At 38.8% G+C, this 14215-nt stretch overlaps 2 protein-coding genes across 8 annotated transcripts in view; both read left to right on the forward strand.

The window, feature by feature from the left end:
• nav3 (neuron navigator 3) overlaps window positions 1-3758 on the forward strand; it is a 187387-nt gene extending 183629 nt beyond the window's left edge. For all 6 annotated transcript variants that reach the window (XM_030149179.1, XM_030149180.1, XM_030149182.1 and 3 more), the window contains one exon: window positions 293-3758. In XM_030149179.1, the coding sequence (XP_030005039.1) occupies window positions 293-412 (120 nt within the window). In that variant the 3' untranslated portion in view covers window positions 413-3758. The remainder of the gene's footprint in view (window positions 1-292) is intronic.
• A 2346-nt stretch (window positions 3759-6104) lies between these two features.
• LOC115430500 (zinc finger protein 2 homolog) lies at window positions 6105-13118 on the forward strand. 2 transcript variants are annotated; one of them, XM_030150558.1, is made up of 9 exons: window positions 6105-6295; window positions 8538-9202; window positions 9517-9650; window positions 10025-10227; window positions 10369-10461; window positions 10613-10708; window positions 10847-10957; window positions 11203-11326; window positions 11575-13118. In XM_030150558.1, exons 3-9 carry the CDS (start codon window positions 9608-9610, stop codon window positions 13071-13073), a joined length of 2169 nt encoding a protein of 722 aa, XP_030006418.1. In that variant the 5' UTR covers window positions 6105-6295; window positions 8538-9202; window positions 9517-9607; the 3' UTR covers window positions 13074-13118. The 2 variants fall into 2 exon arrangements, with proteins under 2 accessions (XP_030006418.1, XP_030006419.1); XM_030150559.1 differs by lacking the exon at window positions 9517-9650.
• Window positions 13119-14215: the final 1097 nt, after the last annotated feature.

A 14215-nucleotide genomic window follows, 5' to 3' on the forward strand; every position in this document is an offset into this window, starting at 1 on the left:
TCTGCTCTTTTACTGCAGTGATTCACTACAGAGTTTTAAAAGGACCTTTTATCAGATGTAAAGTATAAAAACACAAAGTATGTGGGTTATTAGACTTTGAGATGTTTTAATAGGTGTTTCATAGTACAGTAATGACTCTGCTCCCTTGACATGCTTTTTATTTGGTATAAACAGAAAGGGGTTTTTGACGGGCTACAAGAATAACAAAACACATATATTGACAAGGAATAAGGATGAGGATGAGGCCATCATTAAGGTTTCATATTTTTTATGTACGTATGTCTGTTTCCAGATGAACATGCTGCTACGGCTGCAGGAGGCGGCAAACTACTCCAGCACGCAGAGCTGTGACAGCGACAGCACCAGTCACCATGACGACCAGCTGGACTCATCGTTGGAGTCGGCGCTATGAGACCAAGAGCTACAGTGGGATACGTTGAGCCCTCAAGCCCCTGGACCTCATGAAGCCAGGAACCTTTGAACCTCCATCACTAGCAGACACCCCCAAAGTGCACAGATGTATCAGATATGAGAAGTTTTATTTTCCAAAATGGTATATACACCATTTAAAAGAAAATCAATTTTTAGATAACAGAATTGCAAATTATTCTTTGACTTACAGAGCAGTTGCCAACCTGCACTTGCATTGGTCAAAAGAAAACCAGTGAAATTAGCTGAATTTAATGGATGTATAACATTTTTGAAAGCAACTTTTCATATATGTGTTGGAGGGAGGTGTCTGGTAAAGGAGAGTAGTTCCTCTGAACTTGACTTCTGAGGAGTAAACCACACTTTGTGCTCAGCCGTGTTGAGGCACAGTTCACTCTTTCAGTTTTCACCTTGGGGTCAGTTTTCAAAATGAAACTGGATTTTTTTTTTCAAACCCAGTTATATCTTCAGATGTTTACAATGGGGGGCAGCTTCTGTTGTTTATTCTTTGTTTACAGAGGTGATTTTTACACAGACACATACTCATACAAATGCACTTAAGTCACAGGCAGCAGCAGGAGGCTGTCATTTAAACAGAGGCTTTCACTAGTTGCAGCTCCACCGCGACCAAACAATCCAGCCTGCCAAAGTGTCCCTGAGCAAGGCACTGAATCTGTACCACCCACAGGGAGGCTGGGCTGTGGATGAGGCAAACAAACTGAGTTTCAAGGGGTAGTTTCAGGTTGAATACCCTCTGGTGACCATAATGAAGGTTAATAGAAACAAAGGCTTCTTACCACCATTTATTGGTGTCTGTTTTTTTTTCTAATGATAAATTATGAAAAAAAAATATGTCTGTACCTTCATACTGGCTCCAGATGTGCTTCATTTTGAAACTGACACTTCTGCAGAGCCTCCACAGCCCAGGTGGTGTCACTTAAAAATGACACCTCTGAGACACAGACACACAGCACACACCTCTCCTGCCATCAGCTCAGCAGTGAGTTAAGTCTTGTGGTGCTGGTCTCCTGCCCTGAACCTCCTCAGTGTCAGGCACTGCCAAGCCGCTCGCTGCCCTGCATGCCAACAACAAGCACAAAGAAAGCGCATTGTCTGTGGGTCATCCAGCCACATTGCTACTGTGAAAAAAAATGGACAAGTGCCAATGTTTCCCTTTGATTTACTGCCAAATGTGCACATACACGACCATGCATGCACACACACGCAGACAGAGATGCAGAAAGACTGAGCTGACTATTTACAAACTTAGATTAAGTTGTTCTTGGCCACTCCACGGCCGGCTGTCTCTCCTTAGCTGTGAATGCATTGTGCACAGGAGGCAGGACTCTTGTGTGTCATCACAGAAAAAGCTTGCATTCATGACAAAGCCCATTTTGCTTTTGGAATTTGCTTTAACCTGCATGGAAATCCACTTAAACAAGTTTAGCTTCCTGCAACAGGTTGAAAATGTATGTATATGCCCTTTACTCCAAGAGATTAAAAGACAGAACTCATACATGTTTAAAAAGAATGAACAAAATACCAGTAATATTGAACCAACTGATTATAAACTGACCTTTATGAAGCTGATGATTGTTTAGCCAAGCCTCTGCACAGAACTCTGTGGGAGTCGCATACACACTCATTAGCAGTCTATTTGGTACCAAAAAAGTATAATGCATACAAATGATCCAGATCAGCTCAAGAGCTGAATAAAGGAACAATGATTTTGGTGCTTTCTCACTGCCTTAAATGTGCAAAAGTTTGGATGGCATCTTTCGCCTCCCATTAGCTATAGTGAGAAGAAGAGATGTTTATGTTGATCTGCTTCCTGCTACGTCAAAGATGCTGCTTGTAGTTGGATAAACAGCCTCTTTTTTCCTTCCCCTCCCTCTCCAAACTCTCTTTTGTCTGACAGTCAAGTATAAAAGCTGAGAGTTCATGTTGTATTTGAAGTTAAACAGACCAATATTGTAAAAACATTTAAAGGGGGTGGGGTGTTTTTTAGTTGTTTATGGCCCAGTTGAGCTGGGCTCACTTGAACCGACAGGAGCACAACCAAACTGTTTGGGTTTTCTAGCCTGATGAGCATGTTTTGAGCTTTTTATGGGGCTGCATTGAGAAGAGACCTTTACCTTTATGTATGCGTGTATTGGACGGAAGCCATTTTGAATTCTGATTGTCCTCTCTTTGTTTAACGAGTGGGTTGGTTTTGCACACTTGAGGTGGGGGTGGGTTGTAAATACTTAAGTCTTGCACAGTGAATCAAAGATGCATTCTGCCCTGTTGATGTTACAATATGCTTAACCCGCTGAGTAAATTATTGTACTTTGAAAACAGAGAGAAAAAAAAGAAATGCAAAAACTCAACACGCTGTCAGAAACAGGTGTGTGTCTTGTGGTGATTGGATGTTTTGCCTATGCAGGAAGCATACAGTGTACAGTAAGAAAAAGAAACTTTTTAACTCAGTATAATGTTTCCACTAAAATCACAGAAAATAGGCACTTTCCCAGTATTCTCCCATCCTGCCATAATAATCTCTGGATCTTCTCCGTCCTGTTATTCCTTCAGAATACGTCCTCTCTGAACGTATAAACCCAAGCTTATTGCCACGTTAGGCTTGACAGCTGTCTGAGGGACCGAAGCTGACCCAACACCGTACTGTATACATTTACCAACAACAAACAGGTGCTACTGGTCAATTAAAACCTACCACAGACCAACAAGTTATGCTGTCACAACCTCAGGACAATCCTATCCTCTACAATCCTACCTGTGTCCAGCTTCACACATGTCTCTGCAGCCAAGCCTCCGATGGTTTGCATATATGCTTCTGGCCAACACCGCCAGCCTTGTGTCTGCACAGGTGTGTAGTTGCATGCTAAGGGGGTCGTAACCGTGGTAACAGATTTATTCTGACCTATAAATACACCCAGTATGTTAAACCTGAGCTTATATCTTCCCCAATGCAGTGCAAACACACAGTTTGACCCTCTCAGCTGTTCCACACTCCTGGTGTAGACCATTAGGTCCCAAACTAGCTGTACTTCTATACCGTTACAGTGTACACCATAGTGTTGATGGTCAACTGGTAACTTTTACACTTACACTTGCAGTTACATCTCAGTTGAAAACCATAGCATTTACTCTGGTTTAAGAGAAAGTTTTCTTCTTTTTGGGTGAAACATTTGTCCTTAAATGTTTTATATTTTGTACATTTGTATGTAACATATCATGTAAATAGACAGAGACAGTGATTTAACTCATCTGGAGGATTTTGTAGTCTTTGTAAAGCCCTAATAAATGGTATTTGGTGTCACACAAGCAAATAACATGTGTTTGTGTCTTTGTCCAGGTTAAATGTTTGTGTATGGTTGTAGAAGAATCACAGCTCAGAAAGCTATAACTGTACTCCACCAAAAAAAAACATTTTAATGACAGGCTTCTGAACAGCTACTGCTGAGTCCGATCAAGCAGTAACATGTGGACTCACTTGGTGTTCAACAGTCTCTGTCATGTAAGCAGAGTAACTGATATGCATGTATTATACATTTTTGAGTAGATGTTTATAAGCACTTTAACATTATGTGTACCAAAAATTGGTGAGATAAAAGTTTTAGGTGAAAAATGTCTAATTACTGCTTGGTAATGCGTGGACTTGAAACCGACATCTATTTTTTTAAGCTTTACGCAAACATTCAAAACATGCAGTTCTCAACAGAAACTGATATACGTAAGACAAAACCTTGTAGATATTATGTTCAACTATGCTGAAAATAAATTTTGGAGTAAAATATTGAAAAGTCTGTTTTACTGACATGAGAATGTGGTAACACATGGACAGGTTGCCATAGTAACATGTGGACTACTCTTCACCATTGTATGCATCACCCAAAATGTTGACTTATTTTTAAAACAACAAGCCAGATATAATTACAATGCTTTATTTAATGTATTTAATACTAACAAAGTGTTATTTACAATTTATGGTAGTCCATATTGATAGAGGTAAATTACAAATAAAGAGTAATTTCTCGGTAACAGTTCACAGATAGTCTTTTTAAATGTGACCAGTGTATGAATTCACAAACTTCATCATTCAGAATTTTAATTTCTCAAAGTAATAGACAGTTTTTTGTCTTTTTGTTTATTTAATGCAGTCTCCCAGAAGGTTTGGAACTTCTCCTGTACTGTTAAGTGGTATTTTAAAAAGGATAACAATTCCATAGAATAGAGATCTTTAGCTAAAAAATGAGCCCACTTGATTAACGATGTGTGCAAATGTACTTTTTCATGTTGATGTTCATTTTTGCTTGATTAGACCCTGAGGCTAAAATAGAGACTGTTTGGTCCCTCAAGCTTCTTGATTACCAGTGGAGTTGATGAATATGTGCTCACTGTCCTCCAGTGGTCACTGTCATCAAACAAACACTTCACACAGTGAAGACACAACACACAAATGATAAATTACACATGGAAACTTTAATATTATGTCCACATTGTTTGCGTTCAGGTACAAATACTTATGTCTTCTGTATAAATTAGACTAGTGTGGTACCTGTTGGCATCAGTACCTGGGTTCATATTGCAGTACCAGATTATCACCACATGAGGTCAGCCTTGACTACCTTAACCTTTCTCCATTTCGTGGCTTCAACCTCTGATACTTAAGGACTTCATAAAGTGAATGAATTTACCAAGTCTTTATCCTCATGTAGTCTCACCTTAATTATTTATGTTGAGGTGAGGAAATGATTGTTAAGGCATGACCCTGATAAGTCGAGTCTGCTTAAGTACCCGAATGTGTGGAGATTTTTAGTGGATCCTATTAGTGCGTGGAAATTAATTTAAATATCACAAAGGCTCATGTAAAACTGGGGTTAAAAAGTCTGAACCTTGTAGTCAAATAAAACATTAAAGCAACAGCAAAGTCTTTAACGTACTGTTATCATATTTATGCTCAAGTGTGACAGCGTTTTGGTGAAAAAAAAAACATATAACTAATATATCAGACATGTACTATTTTAGGAAATATGTTTCATTAGTGCACTATAATACTGTCTGTACTTATTCATACAGGTAATTATTTCAGAATGTCATTATTACTTTCAGAATAACTGTCATAACCAGACTACAGATATGCAGTTTTTCTTTATTTATTTCGAAGATGCAAAGAAACAAAATGAAACAAAAACAAAATAACATTTAAATGAGAAGAGAATCTGTCTTCGAATACGAACAAGTCTGAATTTACACGGTCGAAAAGGAGTAGGAAGAAATATAAACTTACTTAATCCTACCCCTCAAGTATTTTCACATCTTCATCGACAACTTAATTCATTGATCAAACAATACGCTTTCTTAATGTAACATTCAACCCACAACACATAATCCAGTTGTACACAACACTATTATCATGGCAGTCCATTCATACAAACAGACATCAACAGTTCAACAACTTTCTTCAATAGTAACAGTATATTTGTCGATACAGATATTGAAAAACTAGCTTTGAAAATGTCCCTGATATAAACGGGGCAAAGAATGAACAAATAACAGAGAGATTGTGTTTAATCGATCAGTGTTTTCCGGGGAGGGAACAGTACACACCAAACTCTGCGTTGCGTCCCATTTTATTTTGAAGAGCCGTGTCCTACTGCGCATGTCCACTTCCGGATACGTGCCTCGGCAGCAGCAGGAGCCATGGATCCAACAGAGAAGGAGTCAGAAGATGTAAAAATGTTTAAATCTAAAGCAGCGTCCGTGTCTTTACCGAAACACTCCTACTGGTTTGACTTTTGGCTGTTTTTGCTGTTTGATATAGTTTTCTTCTTCGTCATGTATTTCATAGTCCCGTAAAATAACGGTGAGTAAAAAAGTTTCTAGCTAACGTTTTGTGGGCGGCTACGGAAGTTGCTACACCTTCGAGCTAACGTCACGTTACAAATATGTCCAATAATTGTCTGACATTGTTTTATGACAGTGTTTTATGGTTTAGTGACCCTACATATCAAAAGAAGAGACAGGTTTTTACGGTAAACCTCTGTTAGGCACACGACATAACCACTAACTGGTGTTTTCTGGTACTTGTGTCGCTGCTTAAATATTTGTCCAGTGGTGGTTAACATGGACTGTGGTGGTATCATGTAGATAATAAATATAACCACATATGAACCCACAACACTCCTCATATATGCACTCACTTTCACACTACTAGATGAAATTAAATACTATAAAGATAAATGGGAATATTTTAGGACAAAATAAACTCACAGATTGATCTCAGATGTAGAGAGATATGATTTAGAAATAAAATATTAATAAAAATAAATAAAAAAAAAAACTCACCCATGATTGACTGATTTTGAAGGGTATTCGATGTACAATGACAGATGAAAAATGTTAGGGCCAGATTAAGTGAAAGTGAACGTCAGTGTCAGAAATGAAAGTTTCACCTATCATTTCTCATATAGGCTCATTTTTAAGCTTAAGAACTGTTCACAAAATTTCACTATCACTTGTAGAAAAAAAAGATATAATCAATATAGAATTAAATCTAAAAAGGAATAAAATAAATGCACTATTAACTTTAATAATAATATTTTTTCTTGCTTGTATGTAATATTTTAAGTCTGTGAATCTGTAGGAACTAATTGTTCCACAGTACAAGAATATATAAAGGTTATGTACAATCTAATTATTTTTTAAAATATGCTCTGCTATAAGCTGTATATATCACTTCAGTTGTAATATGTATGTTATTTAATAGTTTATTAGCGTATTTGTAGTGTTTTAGCTTTTATTCTGAGTACCGATCAAAGGTTCAAACTGCTGTCCCCGTGTCACAGTTCAAACCTGTCCCCTTGTTACAACATATTTGTGTTCATAAAAACTTATCATTTAAACATTTTTATCCAATATTGATCACAAATGTAGTTTAACATCATAGCTAAAGCCTTATATTTCATTTAGAATCAACTTCTTATGAGAACAGCATGTTTTGTACGTTTGCATGAAGTGAAAAAAAAAATTATGTTCATTTTGAGTCCCCGTGTGATGCAGCAGTAATTTAAGTATTTTTTACCCCAGACTTTTATTTCTGTAAATTGTAACGTGTCATGTGAAAGTACTTACTGAGACCTATTCATACATGTTTTAAACATGGAGATAAGGTATTTAGTTTTCAACACCGAGCTCATTGAAGATGAAATATGTCCCTGTGTCACCGCTGGATCTGGTCCACTGTCCTTATTTGTTGAAGGAGATTTTCAATGGGTTTTTCAGGAACACTATATTTACTCATGTTGGCACACCAAATGAAAGGAAAACAAATAAAGCAAAAAAGTGTTATTTTTACTTCATCTATTTTTTTTCTTTAGAGTCTATGTTTTGTTGGTTACATATTAGAGACTGTATGCACAACGTATTACAATTTAACATAAGGTGATCTGAAGTGAAAAGTTGGATTTAAAGATAGTTTTGTTGTTTTACTGCTATGATTCATTTACTAGCGGCATTGTACCTGTGGTGCATTTTAGCATGAGAGGCTAAAACGCCCTTCTGTGGTGCAACATCAATCAACGTTGTACAATCAATATTACAATTACAATCAACATTGTACCCAAACGGCTCTCCCGTGCTGCAACATCGATCACACATCGATGGGACACGGGGCGAGGCCGAAATGTGCATTATATAGTAGGATATGTAGGAAGGATAGGATTAATCAGGGACAATGCAGTGAACCATAGTGGACACATGCAACATCTGATGTTCTGTTGAAAGAGTAGATAGCATTTAGATCATTTCCAACTCCGTCCCTGGTTGGGCTTTTCAAGAAAAAAATGCATTTAAACAACAACAATATCAAACAAGATAAACAATGGTTAAACAAACAATGTAAAAAGCACAGGTCAATATTAATATTTAACATGATAATATGGATGAAAGCTGATAACAGATACACACACTATAGACTTCTTCAAACTGACTGTACTTATCTTTAACATAGCGAATGCTTTTATTGTTGCCTCTAATGTCAACATTATAGTAATTGCTGAATGCTGATAAAAATGAAGTGACTGATTTGTAATTTCCTGTATTTGAAGGTTTCCAGCCTATATCTTTTAATCCTGAGGACATGGAGTGCTGCCCCGCTGTGGATAATACTAACCCAGCTCTGGCTAAAATAAACACCCACCACATTATTGGCGATATCCCAAGGTTCCAGAGCTCAGACCAGAGGACTGTGACATCTGTGAATTGGCACCTTGTTGTCGTGCCAGAGGTTTACAAAGCTCCTGCTGATGGTGAACTCTTGCTAGTTGCTGTGGATTGACTTTCTACACAGATGGACTCATGCTGTGGGATGAAGAGATGCATCTTGGAAGTATTTATGAAAAGTGGCAGTGATCACTTGTGAAATTGTTTTGCTTTAAAGTCCAATAAACAATGCTGAGTGTTATCAGTTATCAGCCGAAATGTTACTGAGTAGAGCAAATTAGCCCATTAATGTTTTTAATTCACTAATTATTGTTAATACTGTTAAATTGCACTGCATTCTGTCATGTCTTTCTCTGTGTGTTCCTGTTTGTTTCTCCAATGTGCCTGTTAACCTGAAAACAACTAAGCTCGTAGTCGTCCATGTGATGAGCCAGTGTGGAGTCATTAAAGACGCCAGAGAATGATGCTGAGATTGTACCTTCATATCACTCCATAAAGAACAATGTGTGCTTCCAACATGCTAAAAACCTGAAGATTTGCACAAAATACAGTAAATGAACTAAACATTTCATCCATTACCTTTGACTCCCTCTTTACTTTAATTATTTTTTTGATCATGACAGTTTTCAAAGCTTCTCATGAAAAACAAGTCATTATTACAACAATTTTTCAAAGATGACTTTTAATCCATGTAACTTTATACTGTTTATAGTGAAATTGTATGCTAAAAAAGGCTTTTAATGTGTTTTCAGTATGGTATGTACAACCAACAGGAATCTCTGATAACTCCAATTAAGTAACTATTAAATATATGGGTTATGTAACGTACAGTATGACCTGTTCATACTTTTATTTTGAAATCAGATTCTGTCCGTTTCCGGTTTGGCGGAGCAGTGGGTTACTGTTTTAACGCCTATGCTAGACTGACTTTATAAAGTGATTGTACATCCTCTGCATGATGGAAACGACTATCAGTACGCAGCAAGTGGAAAATGCAGGTCCGTTTTACTCAAATGTCTGATGAATATGTTTAAGCTAAGAGTTAATTTTGTTAGCTTTCTTGCAAAGTGTCGTTAGCCGCGACAGCTAACAGCAGTGATTACATCCAGTTAATGGAAACACGGTCTGCCAGAATAGTCCAGGTAGCATGTTCTGTATGTAACTGCATGCATGAATATAACGAATAAGCAAATGATGAAGGCTTTTTTTTTTTTTTTTTTTTTTTTACTGACGTTACGGTTTTAATGAGTCACTTGTTAATATTTGATAGTGTTAATGACTGAAATCAGCACATTGATCTCAGTGTTATCTAAGTTGACACATCACTTCATAGTGTTACTCACTTTGTCCACCTCCCTGTGTTTTGGTGCAGATATATTCCTGCCCCTGTCATCTCTGCGGCTGCTGATACCTCCTCTGCGGCTGCTCTCTGCAGCCATGTGGCAGGTGGCTCAGCAGAGGGATGTCCTGGATTATGAAAAGCTAGATGAGTTTGTGACTCTGGTGACAGCAACAGTCCCAGACCTGCTCAACCCAAAGCAAAGAGGAAAACTGCTCCTTCGACTGCGAGCTAAAGTGAGTCTGTGAATTTGAGATGAAGTGATGTAGTTTGATATTATTTTCTTAATCATCTTGTTTACACTGTCCACACCAGTTATTTGCTGTATGTTCCAAAGTATGTCACACCCTTTCATTCCTATGCATCCTTCTGTGTAGATTATTCTTGAGTTGTGTAAAAGTGAAGAAAATGCCAACATGTTGTGTATACAGCCACACCTAGAACGACTGCGTCCACCAGGATACAGAGGTGTAAGTAACTGCAGTATGTTAACGCAATCGCTCAGTCCTTTCTGTCACAGAGCACCTTCATGATCTGCTGCTTTTATGTACTGGTCAGATAAAACATTAATATGTAGACACTGTTTTAGATGATCCCTCTAATAGTGAAAGTTTATTTCAGAGTGGGGATGCAGAAGTGGATGCAGAGGAGGCAATTTTCCTGGAGCTCATCCACACACTACTGAAGGACCCAGAGGAGAGGAAGCATTTTTACCAGGTGTTGTAGCTTCACATGTAGTCCACCTCCCGTTCTAAGTGTGAATACGAATGCACTTCTTATAATTGATTGTGTGTCATTTTACCCTATCAGATGTTTTGTTTTTGACTTATTAACTGTTACCTTGATCTTTTCTAGGAAGTTTTTCCTACAGAATATGGTCTCAGCTATGATACAGACATGCAGCTCCTTGTGTGGGAGTTTCTTTCCAGGCTGGAGAAGCTCCTGCCAGTACCAGATCTTGGTCAGGTAAGACATATTCCAGATGTCTACGCACTAGAACAGCAGCAATAAAACACAGGTATGACATACAATCGAAATTCCTCCTGCTTATAATTTCTATTTCACATTGAAGTTTGTCTTATATAAGAACATTAGCTTGTGCTAGAATGTGTTCAGACACTGATGTCCTGTTCACTCTCTATATACATTTCCCTTTGGCATATAATTACCTGTTTGTTCTTGCTGAAAAATTTCCTTTTGCCCATAAACAGACAGTTTTATGGCTGACCTCTGCCCCCTCTGTGCTGAAGGACTGCTTACAAGCTCTCTCTAATCCTGATGACCTCAGGTCACTTCTGCAACACCACAAAAGCCTTGAACACCTTGGTAGGCAAGGTAAACTAAAACAAACCACCATGGTCTATCTAAAGTAGGAGGCAAACATCCACTTTTTACTGAGGCAACTTTTCATTTCAGCTGTTGGCTCTTTTAGTTCTTTTTCGTCTAACAGCAGTCTGCTGTATTTCAAAAGAAAATTTATGATAAAAAAAAAAACCAGCAGATGTAAAATGCAAAATGTTGCAAGTAAAACAATTTATGTGGTGTAATGTGTAGTAAACTCATTTATCTTGTCCTCTGCAAAGGTGCCACTGTGGAGATGTCCACCCAGGTGTTTGCCTGCTCTGAGTGTCCATTCTTCCACATGGAGGAGTCCTACCTGCTACAACATATTGAACTAAACCATCCTGAGCAGTACAACAAACTCCAGGAGGCTGCAGCAACAGCTCAGGCTCCCAAGAAGAAAGTTCAGCGACCTGAGTTCCCAAAGCCCTTCCCCATTCATCACAGACCGGACCCTCACATGTGTCAAGAGTGTGGCAAAACTTTCACACGTGCCTCAGATGTGACCCGTCACCAGCGTACCCACACCGGTGAGCGCCCATACACCTGTGAAGAATGTAAAAAGGGTTTCAGGAACTCTTGGGATCTGACGAGACATCAACGCATTCACACTGGAGAGCGTCCATTCCTTTGCTCACAGTGCGGAAAACGTTTCACTCAGATGGGACTTCTCAAACTGCATTTTGAGCGAACTGCTTGTGGCCAGACTTGCAACCCTCCTCTTGACTTAATGACAGAGGTGGTGGTAGCAGAGGAGACACCAGAGAAAGAGGGTGGCCAGTACAAATGTCAGAAATGTGGTGAGAGCTTCACTAGTATCCTGGAGCGACTGAGGCACAGGCAGAGTCATGTAGTTAGGCGTCAGTACAAATGCTCTTTGTGCGAAAAGATTTACAGCCGAGCTTCAGACCTCAAAAGGCACCAGATGAAACACACCGGTGAGCGGCCATTTTCCTGCGAGTGTGGTAAAAGCTTTACACATGTGTGGCTCCTGAATAAGCACAGGCAGATCCACACCAGAGAGCGTCCGTACCCCTGCACAGAGTGTGGAAAGAGCTTCACTCAGCTCCAGATCCTCAACAGGCACTTGCTGACTCACAATGGCCAGCGGCCTTTCCAGTGTTCCTACTGTGAGAAGAGTTTCACTCAGCTGGCCAGCCTTACACGGCATGAAAGAATCCACACAGGAGAGAGGCCGTACCTTTGCTCTACGTGCAATAAGACATTCCTCACACATGGAGAACTGGTGAGGCATCAGCGCAGCCACAGCAACTATAGACCGTTCAGTTGCCCACAGTGCCCAAAGAGCTTCAAAACCAAGCGTGCTCAAAGTGAACACCTCAACACGCACACAGGTGAACGACCTTTTGCCTGCACACGTTGTGGGAAGAGGTTTGCCAAATCCACCTCGCTTGTCCGGCATAACCTGACCCACACAGGGGAGCGGCCCCATCAGTGCCCTCAGTGCATGAAAACCTTCCTGACTTCTGGGGAGCTCCTCCTACACAAGAGGATCCACACAGGAGAAAAGCCCTATCCCTGCACATACTGTGAGAGGAGGTTCAGGTGTTCCTCTGACCTAAACATGCACATCCGAACACACACTGGGGAAAAGCCCCACAGCTGCCTGTTCTGTAAGAAGAGCTTCTCTACTTCTACGAGGCTTAAGCGGCACTTAAGGACACACATGGAGAAGGGTGTAGTTGTGGAGCCACTGTCTGAAACTAATGTTTTTATCTGATTGTAATCATTTTTACTTTGTCATTAAATGTAAAAAATACGTTTAGTCCATTTGAATGTTTTTTTTTTAATCTGCATGAATACCTTCAATTAATTACTGAAGGACTGTGACAGAAAGGGAATTGACAACAGTGTGCTGTTAAATAAGGAGACAGCCCACCATGAACTACAAGAATGAATGCTGTCTCTTGTGATTTTGGATTGTTTTTGCACTTATTCAAAGAGACGACATATTGATTATACTTCCAATTTGGCATTCCAGCATATTACTCAACTCAACTTTATCTATAAAGCACTGCTGAAACTATGTTGTTTATCTATCATAAAAAGAACAATAAAAACAAGAGCAGTGTCATGCTGAGCTAAAAGCTAAGGAGTACAAATAGGTTTTAAGATGATTTTTAAAGAAGTGACATTTTGCTTTTTTAAAAAATGGAATTATGCATTTTAAAACATTTCCCTGTGGTCTACATGAACTGTAAATGCTATCCTTGGGTCTGAATTCTTCATTAATTCAGCTCCACAGGTCCATCTTCAACCCTATTTTGAGCACTCGCGCTTTAAATGCAAATGAGCCACTTCACACCCCACCTGCTCCAGGTTGTAGACAGTGTTGTTCTGTCCCATTAAACAAACAACATTTTAGGTAATCGGCTCAAAGTTTGGACATATTTTCAGTTTTTACTACAACCGCTGCTGCTGACAAACAATTATGTCGTACTCAAAGAAATGTTCGTCGGAAGTCTTGACCTTGTATGTGCAAATGTTGTGACGTAACTAGTTATACGTAATAAATTAAGCAGGAATTAAAACGGGTTATAGAAATCCACTTGATTTTTGCCAGACTGAATATAAAGATAGCTTTGCAGCACTTGGAGGGTTGAAATTCAAACTTTTTTAACTATTAGGGTCAAAATACATAAATAAATGTACGAAAGACTAATAAAAGTGGTTTTAAACTTAGACATTATTGTCATTCAGATATACAAGTTTATACAGAATGAAATTTCGTTGCATTAAACTTGCTCCAGTATAAATATAAGAGAATAAAAATAGAATATAGATGGTGAAATATAAAATATGTAAAATATGAACATATACACAGTGGAATATAGGCTGAACAAAAGACAAAGAACAGTGCAA

This window comes from Sphaeramia orbicularis, chromosome 12 (genome assembly GCF_902148855.1).
Source record: "Sphaeramia orbicularis chromosome 12, fSphaOr1.1, whole genome shotgun sequence".
Taxonomy (NCBI): domain Eukaryota; kingdom Metazoa; phylum Chordata; class Actinopteri; order Kurtiformes; family Apogonidae; genus Sphaeramia; species Sphaeramia orbicularis.